Source organism: Pipistrellus kuhlii, unplaced genomic scaffold (assembly GCF_014108245.1).
Source record: "Pipistrellus kuhlii isolate mPipKuh1 unplaced genomic scaffold, mPipKuh1.p scaffold_m20_p_6, whole genome shotgun sequence".
NCBI classification, from domain to species: Eukaryota; Metazoa; Chordata; class Mammalia; order Chiroptera; family Vespertilionidae; genus Pipistrellus; species Pipistrellus kuhlii.
Genome location: NW_023425562.1, coordinates 19950069 through 19963643, shown reverse-complemented (window position 1 = coordinate 19963643; position 13575 = coordinate 19950069). Strand labels below are relative to the sequence as shown.

At 40.7% G+C, this 13575-nt stretch overlaps 1 protein-coding gene across 3 annotated transcripts in view; it reads right to left on the bottom strand.

The window, feature by feature from the left end:
* The window catches only part of NOL4 (nucleolar protein 4), a 192396-nt gene that overhangs the window by 85936 nt on the left and 92885 nt on the right, over positions 1 to 13575 (bottom strand). For all 3 annotated transcript variants that reach the window (XM_036419148.2, XM_036419149.2, XM_045574535.1), the window contains exon 6: positions 5923 to 6206. In XM_036419148.2, the coding sequence (XP_036275041.1) occupies positions 5923 to 6206 (284 nt within the window). The remainder of the gene's footprint in view (positions 1 to 5922; positions 6207 to 13575) is intronic.

Sequence of the window (13575 nt, the reverse complement as noted above, 5' to 3'; positions counted from 1 at the left end):
CCCTGGCCCAGGTCAGGGCATGCAGAAGGCAACCAATAGATGTTTCTCTCTGTGTGTCACTCTTTCTCATATCAATGTTCTTCTCTCTCTGTCTCACTCACTCTCACCCACTCTAAAAACCAATGGAAAAATATTCTCAAGTAAGGATTTAAGGAAAAAAGGGGGGGGCAATAATAGTGCTTTAAAGTTATATATTTCCTCCCTTAGTGTTTTAGTTTTGTTTTTATTCTCCCTTATTAATAATTTAAAACATATTTACATCTGGGCTTGTATATTCCTAACCTTTCTTTTTTCCATATAGTTAATCCCTTAACACTTCCTCATGAGACTTACTTTCCAACATTTCTACTTTTCTCCTGAACTCTAATGTTGCTACTTGTCCTCTAAAACTGTGTAGAAAAATAAATATCACCTAAACTCTCAATGCAATATATTTATTCTTTAGATTGGTTAATATGATTCCCTGCTAGTCTAGAGAGTTAATTTACATAGTAATAAGCAATCAGTCAAAGGCATAGTCCTGCATAGCTGTTCTTTTTAAGAATTTCTAGTCACTGTTTAGTTTTTCAAAAGGCTTTATAATCAGTTTTGTTTTATATTATTCATAATAAAACCATTAAATAAATCAATATCAAACTTGCAAGAATCTAAGCTTCTCAGAGATACTAAGTAATTAAGCTTTCATAGTCTTCCAAGGTAGAATAGAGACTAGCCTGAAAAATGCTGGAAGTTCATAGTGGGGTCACTTTATAAATCGGCACAGAACTCATGGGTTAATCTTAGAGCTACAAAAGGCAGCAATGACTGAACAGAGAAGCATTAAACCTTTAGCATCTAGTTCACCAGAGAGCCTTGGCGTAAGACCAGAAAGCCAGGGGCCCAGGAGGACTCTGCATATGGATTCGGATTGCAAGGAGAATCCCTAAAAACGATTCCAGACATTGTCTTCTTCACAACTGACATGATTCAGCTCATTTACCCCAATCCAATGTTTCACCGACAATGTGTTTTGAATGCCACTCTTAGTGTTAACTTTCCTAAACCACGGTTCAAGTGAAGACCTCTACCACTTCCCCTACGGGTTGCTCCATTTAATAACTACTTACCACTGTTTTGAAATGCCCTACATGTTTGCTTCCAAAATACCTCGCTTTCTTATTTGGGTGCCTTCACTTTCTTTTTTAGTTCTTTTTCCTCCACAGACTGCATTTACGCCAGACTCCTGGGGGTCAGTCTTCCGCAGGATGATACATTTCCACTCTCTTCTCTCCTCGGCCTTTGCTTTCCTGGGGTAATCCTATCAACCACGTCAGCTCAGGCAGCACTGCTACTCTCAAGTCTTTCTAAAGTTTCTCTCTCCATCTGCAGTTGTTGTTTTTTTGTTTTTTTGGGGGGAGCTGATGTGTGTTCCCCAGTGCCTGTTAAACATATCCAGAAGATACTACATGGGCACCATAAGCTTCACATGTCAAAAGTGCTTCTTCAATCTTTCCTCATCCAAACCTTGGGGAATGGAATCATATCCACTCACCAACCAGCCCCAAATCCTGGAGTCATTCTAGAATGTTCTCTGCTTTATTTCCCACATTCAATATAACTTTATTTCTTCAAAATATTTGAGGAACTACTATGTACCAGATATTAAGTCAGATGCTAGACATACAGCATTAAGCAAGGTAGACATCATGTCTATACCCATAAGAATTGGCATCCTAATGAAATGTACAGAAGTAAATAGGCTATTCATATGTGAAAGACATTTCCAAGAGTTTGGCAATATACAACCTATGGAACTCTATATAGCGGCCCTATTAATACAATTTCAAAAGAATAAAAGGAACAATATCTCTGCATTCTTTTCTTTCTGAATAGCCACAATAGTCCTCTGACCAGTTTTCATCTTTTTTTTTTTCTTTCTGGTCCATATCCTATTCATCCACTATAACGTTGCCAGAAAATTCTAAAATTCCAAGCTGACCACAACCTTACCATGCTAAAATCTACTGTTGGATACAATGCAGAGTCCTTAAACTGGCCCACAAAGCCTTTGTTGATGGAGCCTCCTTATAAACCATCCCTCCACACACACTCTCTGCTGTGGCCATGCTCAATTCCCTACACATCTTCACACCAAGTAGAAGTCTCTAGAAGGTCTTCCCTGAGAAATCACTGTAGTCCCATGGATGGCCCACACCTGTCCTCTCACCCCCCTGCCAGATGTCCATCATTGTACTTACGGAATTAAATTACAATCACAAGTTTGCCTCTCTTTCCTGCTGGACTATGAGTGTTTGAGGGACAGGGACATGCCTAGGTTTTTGCTTCCCACAACAGTGCCTTGCATGTAGGAATCCCTTTCATAAGGTCACATCTAGTTCTGAATGGACAATGCTTTCCAACCCTATGAAATCAACTCATCTTCCCTGTCTGTATCCCAGGTCCTTCACAGTGAAAACAGGAGACCCCCTTTGGGAAGGAAAAATGGTCATCTCACATTTCCTTCAACATTTGAGACTCATTTCCTCTAGAAAGCCTTCTTTTGTACTTCAATAGAAATAGTATTTACTTACTTTGAACTCTCAATATTTTAACACAGAAATCTCTATTTGCCTATACCTTCTTTTTAAATTTTTTTTTTTGATTAAGGTGTTACATATGTGTCCTTATTCTCCCATTACTCCTCCTGCCCCGCCCCCCCAACTCATGCCCTCACCCCCCTGTTGTCTGTGTCCATTGGTTAGGCTTATATACATGCATACTTTCATTAAGCAATGTCTCTATGTATATGTACCTTCTTTACCAAAACTGCTTACCTAAGAGCCTCATGAATAAAGTCTGCTAACTACTTCCTTGGCGCAAGGATTACAGGTATAGAATTTGTCCCTTTTGGAGGAATGAAGAGAGTCCCTCTGGATTCTGCTCTCAATGTGCAAGGTCTCACAGTTCAACTGTTCTCTCTCTTCATCTTATTTGATATCTCAGCACTGTCCATCAGAGCTGGCCATGCCCTCCTTCTTGAAAGTGGAAGTCACTGAGCTTCCCTACACCCCTTCCAACTTCCCCCTGCCTCTCTGGCTCCTCCCCACTCAGCTGTGGGAGGGGTTTTTCCTTTACCAAGCCACTCACCTTTCAGTGCCTGGGGTACCTCCTCCCCAGGTCCCTTTCCCATCTCATTCCTCATGAGAAACCCAAGCAATCTGTGCCCCTGGATAGCTCTGTTTGAACAGGAGAGCAAAAGTAACTTTCTTTTGTTCAATGAGTGCAAGAATGTGTTTCAATGAGCAGAGTTCACATATTGTAGTAATCACAAACAAGGGGATAAAGAAGACAGCAAACCACGGAGTGGTTTTTTTTTTTTTTTAAATCAAGACTTACCGCCGGGACCGGTTTGGCTCAATGGATAGAGCGTCGGCTTGGGGACTGAAAGGTCCCGGGTTCGATTCCGGTCAAGGGCATGTACCTTAGTTGCGGGCATATCCCCAGTAGGGGGTGTGCAAGAAGCAGCTGATCGATGACTCTCTATCATCGATGTTTCTAGCTCTCTATCTCTCTCCCTTCCTCTCTGTACAATAATATATATATATATATATATATATATATATATATATATATATATAAAGACTTATGGTGTACAAAGGACATTTCATGATTATTCAAGTTTTATGGAGACAGGATTATGTAGCTGGCAGAGAAACTTAAGGGTTGTTTTGTTCTGAAAAAATGTGGCACACAGAGGCAGACCCTGTTGGTGAATATAAAACCATGCCTGTTGGTGTGATCTGGCATTAAACCATTGAAGAGGACACTTGTGAGTTCACCACCAACAAAGGCACAGCGGCCTCCCTGAGGCGGAAGTGCTTAGTGTCTGACAATGTGCAGTGACTTCCCTACAAGAGGATAAAACAACACATCCTCAAGCGAGAAAGCATATTTAAATAGAGCCATTTCAGAAAGCAAGAGTGCCTCAGCAAAATCAGGAATTAATCCAGATGAAGACATTTTGCTTTTAGGGGATCTATGTACTAGTAAAAAAAACATGTTCTACAACTCTAACTTAGAGTGGGGTGGGGGAGGATGAAGTCAAAATGTATACTCTATTAAGGTCCTCCTGTTTTTAAAAGCATACCTTAAAAATTATAGAACCACTTCACTAGCATGAGTTATTTCAAACTGTAGTAATATAAGCTTAATTAAAAAAAAAAATAAATCAGGAACATTGTAACTTATTCTAATATAAAGAATCTGGTTGTGAGATGATAGCACATTGTGGTTTTAATTTGCATCTCCCTGATGACCAGTGACATTGAGCATCTTTTTATATGTCTCTTGGCCCTCTGTCTGTCCTCTTTGGAGAAGTGTCTGTTCAGGTCCTTTGTCCATGGTTTAATTGGATTGTGGGGGTGTGTGTTTTATAAGTTCTTTATAAATTAATCCTTATCAGATGTGTCATTGGCAAATATGTTCTCCCATTCAGTGGGTTGTCTTTTCATTGTGATGGTAGTTTCCTTTGCTGTGCAAAAGCTTTTCAGTTTGAAGTAGTAGTCTCATTCATTCGTTTGTTTGTTTGCCTTGCCTGAGGCGATGTAGCAGGGAAAACATTGCTACAAGAAATATCCTGGAATTTACAGCCTATATTTTCTTCTGGGATTTTTATGGTTTTGAGTCTAACATTGAAGTCTTTTATCCACTGGAGTTTATTCTTGTGTGTGATATAAGAAGGTGTTGTTGCAAGAGGAGGTAATGGGCCAGATCTCTCAGACACAGTGGGAGCGAGGTCCTCGGGGTGCCACTGAAATGAGCATTTTTCAGAAGACCCCCAGTAGACAGTGGTCAGCAAACTGCGGCTCGCGAGCCACACGTGGTTCTTTGGCCCCTTGAGTGTGGCTCTTCCACAAAATACCACGGCCTGGGTGAGTCTATTTTGAAAAAGTGGTATTAGAAGAAGTTTAAGTTTAAAAATGTTGGCTCTCCAAAGAAATTTCAATGGTTGTACTGTTGATATTTGGCTTGGTTGATTAATGAGTTTGCTGACCACTGTCCTAGGAGAATGAGATGCAGCAGAGGGCTTTCTGTGTGTGGAGTTACATTCCTCAGGTTGTAAAAGCCCCTGCCCCTTACGCCAGTCCTGGGGCTCCAGTACAGCCAAAAGCAAGGCCAGCGCCCAGAGTTCCCATTCCATGCTGCAGCCCGGTTAGTTCACATCCGAGCTAACTGAAGTCCTTTCCCCCACTGTGTGGAGTCCCACAGGGTCCTGAGCCATGTGGGCCCCGGGGCGCTCACCCGAGCCGGCATCACAGGAGCCCAGCACGCCAGAGTGAGCACAAACCAGGAGAGCGTGCTCCTCCGTTCAGCACAGTTTATGACGAGATACTTGTCGGAGCACTTATTTAACCTGCACGTTTCTTCTAGAACACGGACACATTCTCCTCTGTGCGTGCAATAAACGACGACTGACCAAAGTCCTCAGGTCTCTCAAGTAAACCAGAGGCTTCGACGGAAACTTTATGGCTACAGACACCTGTCTAATCCTGGGGAAACCAGATAGTGATTTTTATATTGTAGTTGGAAAATTGTGTTCTGAGAGCTTAACTTTCACAACCAGAGCTCCACACACTCCCAGACACAGACTCATGAAAGATTACATAAGCTAGAAAGATTAAATCAAGTAATTCCACTTATGAAAGCTCACCAACAGCTTTTCCTGACACATGATCCATTTTGCTCAGTCATTCCTTAAATGGATCGCTTCTCTTACAGGGACGTGTGATATCCGTGGCTATAAGTTTCTTGGTAATATATTACTAGGACTTACTTGTTTAAAATATTTTTAGATTTTTTTTAAAAACAATCTTCATCTCTTTATTACTTTGTGACCTTCATGGCCAAATTAAAAAGTCCATGAAAATTGTAAGATGATCTTACCTTGCTTCCATTTTCTCTCGCCTCTCTTTCCATCTTGAGGTCAGAGATTAGAAGACTCTTGTATTTGCTTTTGCCATCGCTGCTGTGGTCCTCGGTTCTGTACTCTGTAGTGAGCTGTGCTGAGAGGGGGCTGTCGCTCAGGTTCAGCGGCTGCTGGTCCTGCTCCAGCCCAGGTTTGCCATCCCCACTGGAGTCGCCCATCTCCCTGCTGTGCGTTCCCCCTGAAGCAATCGAACTTTGCCCCACAGTCTCATTGCCATTAAAGCTTTCTGCAGCGGAATCATCTGTTGGAAAGAAAAACAAAACAAAACACATTTTGATTTTAATGAATGTGCCATTCAGTTTCTACTGCAACTATCATCCACTGAGCTCTTACTATGTGCTTGGCATTGCGCTAATTTTACATACAATGTGTAATTTATCTTTAAGAATACGTTTGTCAAGTTACATTGTTACTTTTAATATGGTAGGCGCATTTAGCCACAAGAATAAGTGAATAAAAATAAGAAAAAGAAGAAGAAAAAAAAACAGAGAAAACAGTTTAATCTCAAACAATCCCAAAATGTACATTTAAACACAGAGAATAAGATAATTGTCAGTTATTTTGCAAATAGCTTTTGTTTTTCCAGTGAGAACAGCCATATTTGGTAAAAATGCTCTGATAAAAGCACTGTCTATCCTGCTAATGGGGTACATACTGATTCAAGCTTTGTGGGCGTTTAATATGCATCTGATGCATTAGAAAGGCTCAAAATGCCGTTCCGGCCATTACACGTCTGGGATTTGAAGCTTCGTCACTGTGTGTACTTCTGTGCAGGTAAGAAGACATTTATGCCAGTGCTGTTTACAATGGCAAAAACTTGGTATAAATTCCCGGAAAAGGAGACTTGCTTAAGACACAATGGAATGAGTAGAATATTATGGAATGATTCAACATTCCATTTTAAAGACATAAGAAAATGTGGAGGAGGTGGTGATGGGAGGTTTTGGGTCTGAGAGAGTTTGAATGCAGCTTGAGAGTCAGCAGAAGTGACTTTAATTTATTGTGGGAAATGATGTTTTAAAGAGATTACTCTGATTCTGATGAGAATGGGGTGGAGGCAACAGAATGGGAGTTGGGGAGACCAGTTAAGAGATTTGCAAGTCACCCTGGTCAGCATTGCTGAAGGGAAGCTCAGACTAAAATGGCAGCTGTGCGGAGAAGGAGGGGACTAGCACAAGCCAGTAAGGGACAGGGAGACAGACGGGGGGCTGGACAAGGCCCAGGAGAAGCTAGGTCTCCAGCTCCATGAAAACAGAGATCGTAGAGTTTAATTTTCAGTAAAATGCTCTTTTAGGACAAGTATTTTAAAAGTTTTTTGAGGAAAGTTAAAATGTGTTCAAATATTCTCCTATTATTCTTTTTATGTAGACACTCAAGAAAAGACTTCATGTGGAGCAAAAACATACTTAGGAAAACTGGTCATAAGTAATGTGAAATTGTACTTTCTGTACTATTAATTAGCAAAAACATCCTTTTAGCAATGAAATACCTAAGGTTTTTCAAGTAATTGCGGGTATATATTTGCATATATGTAATTTGAAAAATGGTGCATATTTTTTGTTATGTCAAATCCTTACGCTAAAGTATGAAAGATAATTTTGGATTAAATTATTCCTTTCGAAGGAAGTCCAAAGAAAAACATAATGGATATATACATGTCCAATTATTTAATTTATGAAGAAAAATGTGATTTAACATTTTATACTAAAATCTTTTAAAAATTACTAAACATTTCACATAAGACATTTGAACAATATAGCAAAATAACGAATAACCCCAAAGAAATATTACATTTTAAAATAAATTCTACATTAGCATGAAACAAATCCAACACCCACTGTAGTTAAAATTCAAACATGTGATATTTGTTTGTTTAATCTGAAATCAACATCAATATTTAATAAACAGTGTACTAGTTATTCATTTTTCAGAGAAGATAAACATTACTATTTATCAGAAAAGTCTTTAATAAAAGTCATGTATTTATAATTTCTATACAAACAGTAAATGAATAAAGGAGAAAAAAATATTTTTAGACATAGTAGTTCTCTCCAGATGTTACCAAGGTAACTAAATTCAACAGCCTTACATATTTCATTCCTGAGTAAATAGGTCTTTTTTATGATGAACAAATGAGTGATTTACTCATTTGCATCAAATATATATTCACATATTTTATAACGTAAATAGTAAAAGAATCAGTAATTGTCACATGCCACTATTTTAGAAATCAAAATCCAAAACGAAGTTTTTGTTGTCTCCATTAGAGACATTCGATATAAAGAAGTGGGCAGACATTAAACAGAGGATAAATTCAACGTTTTCTATTGTGTAGTTTTGGGTTAAGGTTTTTATTCTCTTAAAGAGACTTTTTCATAATAAAAAAACACAAATTCTGGACTCCTCTTTATCATAACTCCCTCACATCCGTTTATGGCTTTACAAGGGGGAAAGGTGTCTCCTTACCCATCCTGAGGGGCTACTGGTGTGTGGAGGGTGTGGTCTGTACATCTGGAGGAAGGGCCTTGGGCTCACAGGCCCGGGCAACAGTGCTTCTCCCCAAGGTTAGCCTGGGCACCAGCGCTTTTGAGCCAAAGACTCTGCATCCCAGTCCCCATGGGAAGCAGCCCCCGGAGCTCTGGATAACAAGATTGCCCAGGGTGCCTAGCAACAGAGGACAACGGGGGATGGGATGACAAGGAAGTGTGGAATCCAGTGACATCAGAAGGGCAGCTGGATGTCGGGGTGGCATTTGTGCTGAGGTTGGCTTTGCTGGGATGGACTGAGTATGGTAGGGAGGGCCATCCAAGTGAGCTCTGCAGGGGCCCTTGTCTGTAAGTTACAGTAACATGGCTAGGCGGCAGGCCACTTCTATTTCTCTCCTTCCGTCCCCTACGCCCTTCTCCCTGCACCAATTAGTACACATTGGCAATACGATGGTTTCCGTAGATAGTTTCATCAGCACCAGACTCAAAGGTCAGCTCTTGCTATTGAAAGAGAATTAAGCTATAACCTATGTATGGTATGTATTTATATGTATATCTGTATTTACATGTATGTATGTATGTACCTACCTGCCTAATAATATGTGCTCAATGTGTTGGATATCTCCCAAGCACTTGACCTACTTTCTTAGTCAGCTACTTTCAGTAGCTCTTTATTATGGTCTTCAGGCCAAGTGCCTTGGGCAAAATGGAAAGGGAAAATACATCCCCCTCATTTTAAGACTGCTGCTTGGAAATGTAGTCCCAAAATCCAGGTCAGATGCTTCGAGTCCAGAAGCTTTTTATGGTTCCCCCAAGTGCTCCAGTCTCAGTGCTAGCCCTTTGATGGCTCCTCAGAAAACCTGCCTTTCATATCTTACCATGAAACTGACTTTTCAATCGAAAATATGACTTCACTCCAGAAGATCAGTACCTAAAGATCCCAAGAGGTGGACATATTTTTAAATTCTTCAAAGTCTCCTTGCAAAGAAGAGTTTTGGTGCAATTTCTGTCATTGCTCCTGATGTCTCCTCTGTCTTCTCCCGGCTCCCGGTCCCCAGAAAACAATGTGAACTTATCCATGACTAGACACATCTTATACCTTACACCTTAGCCCAGAGCTCCCTCCACTCTCCAACACAGAGCCCGCAATCAGGTGCCAAGGGATCCTTTGCAGCAAGCCCTCAGCCCTGTCCTGCCTACCGCCCACCACCTGGCTCATCCCTGCCTCCATACCCCTTTGCCTATCTTGAAATGCCTTCCACATTATTCCCATCTCCCCTCTTCAAAGCCTTCTGATGGCCTTTCCATTCTTTGAGTTTCTATTTTACTAAACCCTGAAAATATAAATTTTAAAATGTAAGGAAACACCTGTTCTGTGTTTCATCTTTTGTTTTCTCATATGCGAACATTTCACTGTTGACTACAAAAGCCCTGATTTCCAAATCCTCAATACCACAAAAACCTTTGAAAAAATAAAGTTTAAAAATGCAACGTTCTGAATCACAGAGGTGAGGCTGGGTGGTTGGGAAGAGAACAACCAAAGAACTTGTGTGCGTATATGCATAACCCATGGGCACAGACAATAGGGTGGTGAGGGCCTGGCGGGGGAGAAGAGAGGGGGGTGGACCTAGAAGAGGTCAATGAAGAAATAAAGAGGACATATGCAATACTTTCAACAACAACAAAATATTTTTTTTTAAATACAATCGTCTATTTTTGTTTGTATTTTCAAAATATTATGCAGGTGATTAATGCTTTGTTAAACATGTACCAAAAAAAAAAAACGATGCTACATTTGGAAGTCAAAACATTTAATACTAAGTTTACTAATGTAGATAAGTACATACACATGTATATATTTATGTGTGACTAAGCTGAAACCTTAAAGGGCACTGATTTTAAAATTATAAAACCGGCATTGCAGGTAAGAACGTAACAAGGGGATTCAGTTTTCCACGGAGTTAATGCTGCAGGGAGGGTGGTCCTGGGTTGGGAGCTCCGCATCCAGCTTGGCTGTTAGAAGAAGGGGCTCTAATTTGAGGAGAATACAGAGAAGGCCGAGAGATCAGCTGCACATTTTATTTTTAAAAATATATTTAATTGATTTTTTTTTTTTACAGAGAGGAAGGGATTGTGATAGAGAGTTAGAAACATCAATGAGAGAGAAATACCAATCAGCTGCCTCCTGCACACCCCCTACTGGGGATGTGCCCGAAAACAAGGTACATGCCCTTGACCTGAATCGAACCTGGCACCTTTCAGTCTGCAGGCCGACACTCTATCCACTGAGCCAAATTGGTTAGGGCCGGCTGCACATTTTCTAGCAGATAACTAAGGCTCAGCACAGTAACTCAATAACAATATTTCGGTGTTGTCCATGCTTAGGCAATGCACATTCGTTATGCCACATTCTCTAAAAATGTTAACCAAATACCTACTGTGTGCTAGGCACCCTTGTTGGCACTGGGAGTCATCTGGGACTCCATATGGAATCTGGTCTTAACATAGACTCTAACTGAATCACTGCAATGCCGGGTAGAAAGGAGTAGCTAACCCAGGAGGGCGCCATGCAAGGCAGCCAATAGACAAGTTCTTGCACACAAAGAAAAGTCACCTGTGATCGTGGGGAGCGAGGCTGGTATTGGGAAAGGCCTTCACAGTTTGAAGAGGGAGATAAATATCACCAAGGCAGGAAAGTCAGGGAATTGATACTCTCTACACACTTAGGCAGGGAACTATACGTCTCCGAGTCTCCGAGTCCTGGACATTTGCTGTGTACCCCTTCTCTGCAGCCCCTATGGGCTTCTTTCCCCAGGGCAGGGGCCTGTGGACATGTGCAGTGTCTCCCCCAATTCCATGAGTGTGGCCTGAGAAATGTCTCTCCCTTTCTCCCCTGGAGCCTCTGTCAGCAGGCCACTCACAGAGCTTTCTCCAGGTTCTGCGATGCTCACTTTTTACGATGGCCATAATCACAAACACTTATCCATAGTTTCTTAAAAAAAAAACATATACACTATTATTTTCATACTCAGGGTTTCAAAGAGCTGGGTATTTTATAGAAAGGAATGCGCATAAACATTTTTGTATTGTTATAATAAAAAATATCTATGATTTCTTTTGCTGATACAATCACATCACGGTGAACACCACTGTGCTTTACTGACTACATTCACAATACAATGCCATGTTAAATTTCAGTTAGAGGTAAGTGGAAATTTAGATATAAATAAGTATCTTCTCCCCCCAAGCCATGAACCTCCTGATGTATTCATTGACTCCAAGATAAGAGGTTTTGAACTAGATGACATGTTGTTGTTTTTTAACTTATCTGAAATGTATCATAATAATCATATCTGTTACAGATTTTCAGCTATCTACTCAAGTCCTGATATTCTAGATTTCAGTAGGGGTTTGTTTAGTCTTTTTCCTATAACACCTGTCATATATGATTCTAAAATCTATATATTTTATTTACCAGTTAGACTGTAAGCATCTAAATAGTATGTATTTCACAAGTCATACATAGTGGTTATCTAGAGAAACCAGTTTAGTGCTTTACACAAAATTGAAGTCATATGACTGTCTGTCTCTCTATAGATAGATCAATATATCCATCTATTGATTGGTAAATAATACAAAGTCATAAAGAGAATAGTAAACTCATGTGGCTGTGTAACGCACCCCTGTAGCGGCAGCTCCCTTACAAAGCTATTTACTCCTACAAATGGAAACCAAAGCAATTAACACTGTGGGCTTTTGATGCCCCGTCTCACCCAACAAGCAGAATACACAATGATAAATTCTCATGTTAAATTTAAAGTGAATCTAAGACAATCATTAGACCAGCAGTCCAGCATTTTCAAAGAGAGTTTGACAGCTAATCACTGCAGAGAAATGTCTTAGGAAACATTAAATGGACAATAGAAACGAAGCCATATAGCATTATTATAAAGTCACTCTCTTAGAAAAATAATTGGACAATTTATAGGAGAAATGGCTCAGGGATTTATCATTAATTATGCTAAGCTGATAACTAAGTAAATGGGGGAGGGGGGCAGGGAGAAGTCACAGATTTGAGATCAGTTATTCTGAAAAGAAATGTTCTAATTGAGACTAAAATTAATGTGATCCAAAAGGGCAGGTCCCTACGTTGGCATTTAGCCAAATAACAACTTCAGGGTTTTGCTGCCTTGCCAATAATAAACCAGGAACTACATTATCCTGAGAAATGGGGAAGCCGTGATAAAAATAAGACCCAAGAATAACACATTGTTTGAAACAAGCCTCGGTTCTCGTCCTTTTTTTATCTGGATTCTTTTGTTTGCTGTCAAGTGTCTGAAGATTAAAAACGCCTTCCTTATGTCCTTCAATTTGATTTCTACTGCTGTTTCTAGGGTGTGGTGGCAGTGGATAAATGTATGCATTCCTCCATTAGTTGTATAATTTCAGTTGTCCTGGAACTAGAGAGGCGTGTGCATCACCTGGCGATCTGGCCTCAGAAAAGTGGGCTCTTTGCTATCACCCGAACCCAGCAGCTGGCCAGGACCCGGATGAGTTCCCCTGTGGGGAGTGGGGCTCTTTGTGGCGTCTGTGAAACAGGCGGTAGGCAGTCAGTACCATTGTATCTGGCTATACGGAGAGGTCGGGTGCTGGGTGCTGGGTGCTGGTGTGCGTGTTTCGGGCGCCACGTACCAAGCATTTATAGGAATGGAAACCTAGTGCACACAATCCCTGCCTACCACACAAGCACAGGCTCCAGCAGGCATGATCTCTTGCAACCCTGGAAAGATCTGAAACTGTGAGACAGAGAAAAAGGGACTCATCCGACTTGGTATTCGTATGCTAGCTGTTAGAAACAAAGCGTAAGCTTACAGTCGCTGGAGTTACCATCAGTTTTCCTAAAACCGGGGCCGCCTTTCACTCTTGCCTCTCTGGGTCCTGCGGGACCGACTCTTCCATGAATTTTGTGAGAGGCTCCAGCGCTCCTCCAACAGATGGTCAGTCTTTGTATTGTTTTCGCTCAATTTATCCAAAGACCATTTGTAATTTGAAAAAGCAGCAGTAACTAATGCATAATATTTGTTTTACTTTGGGGGGGGGGGAACAACCACCAGGAAACAAGTC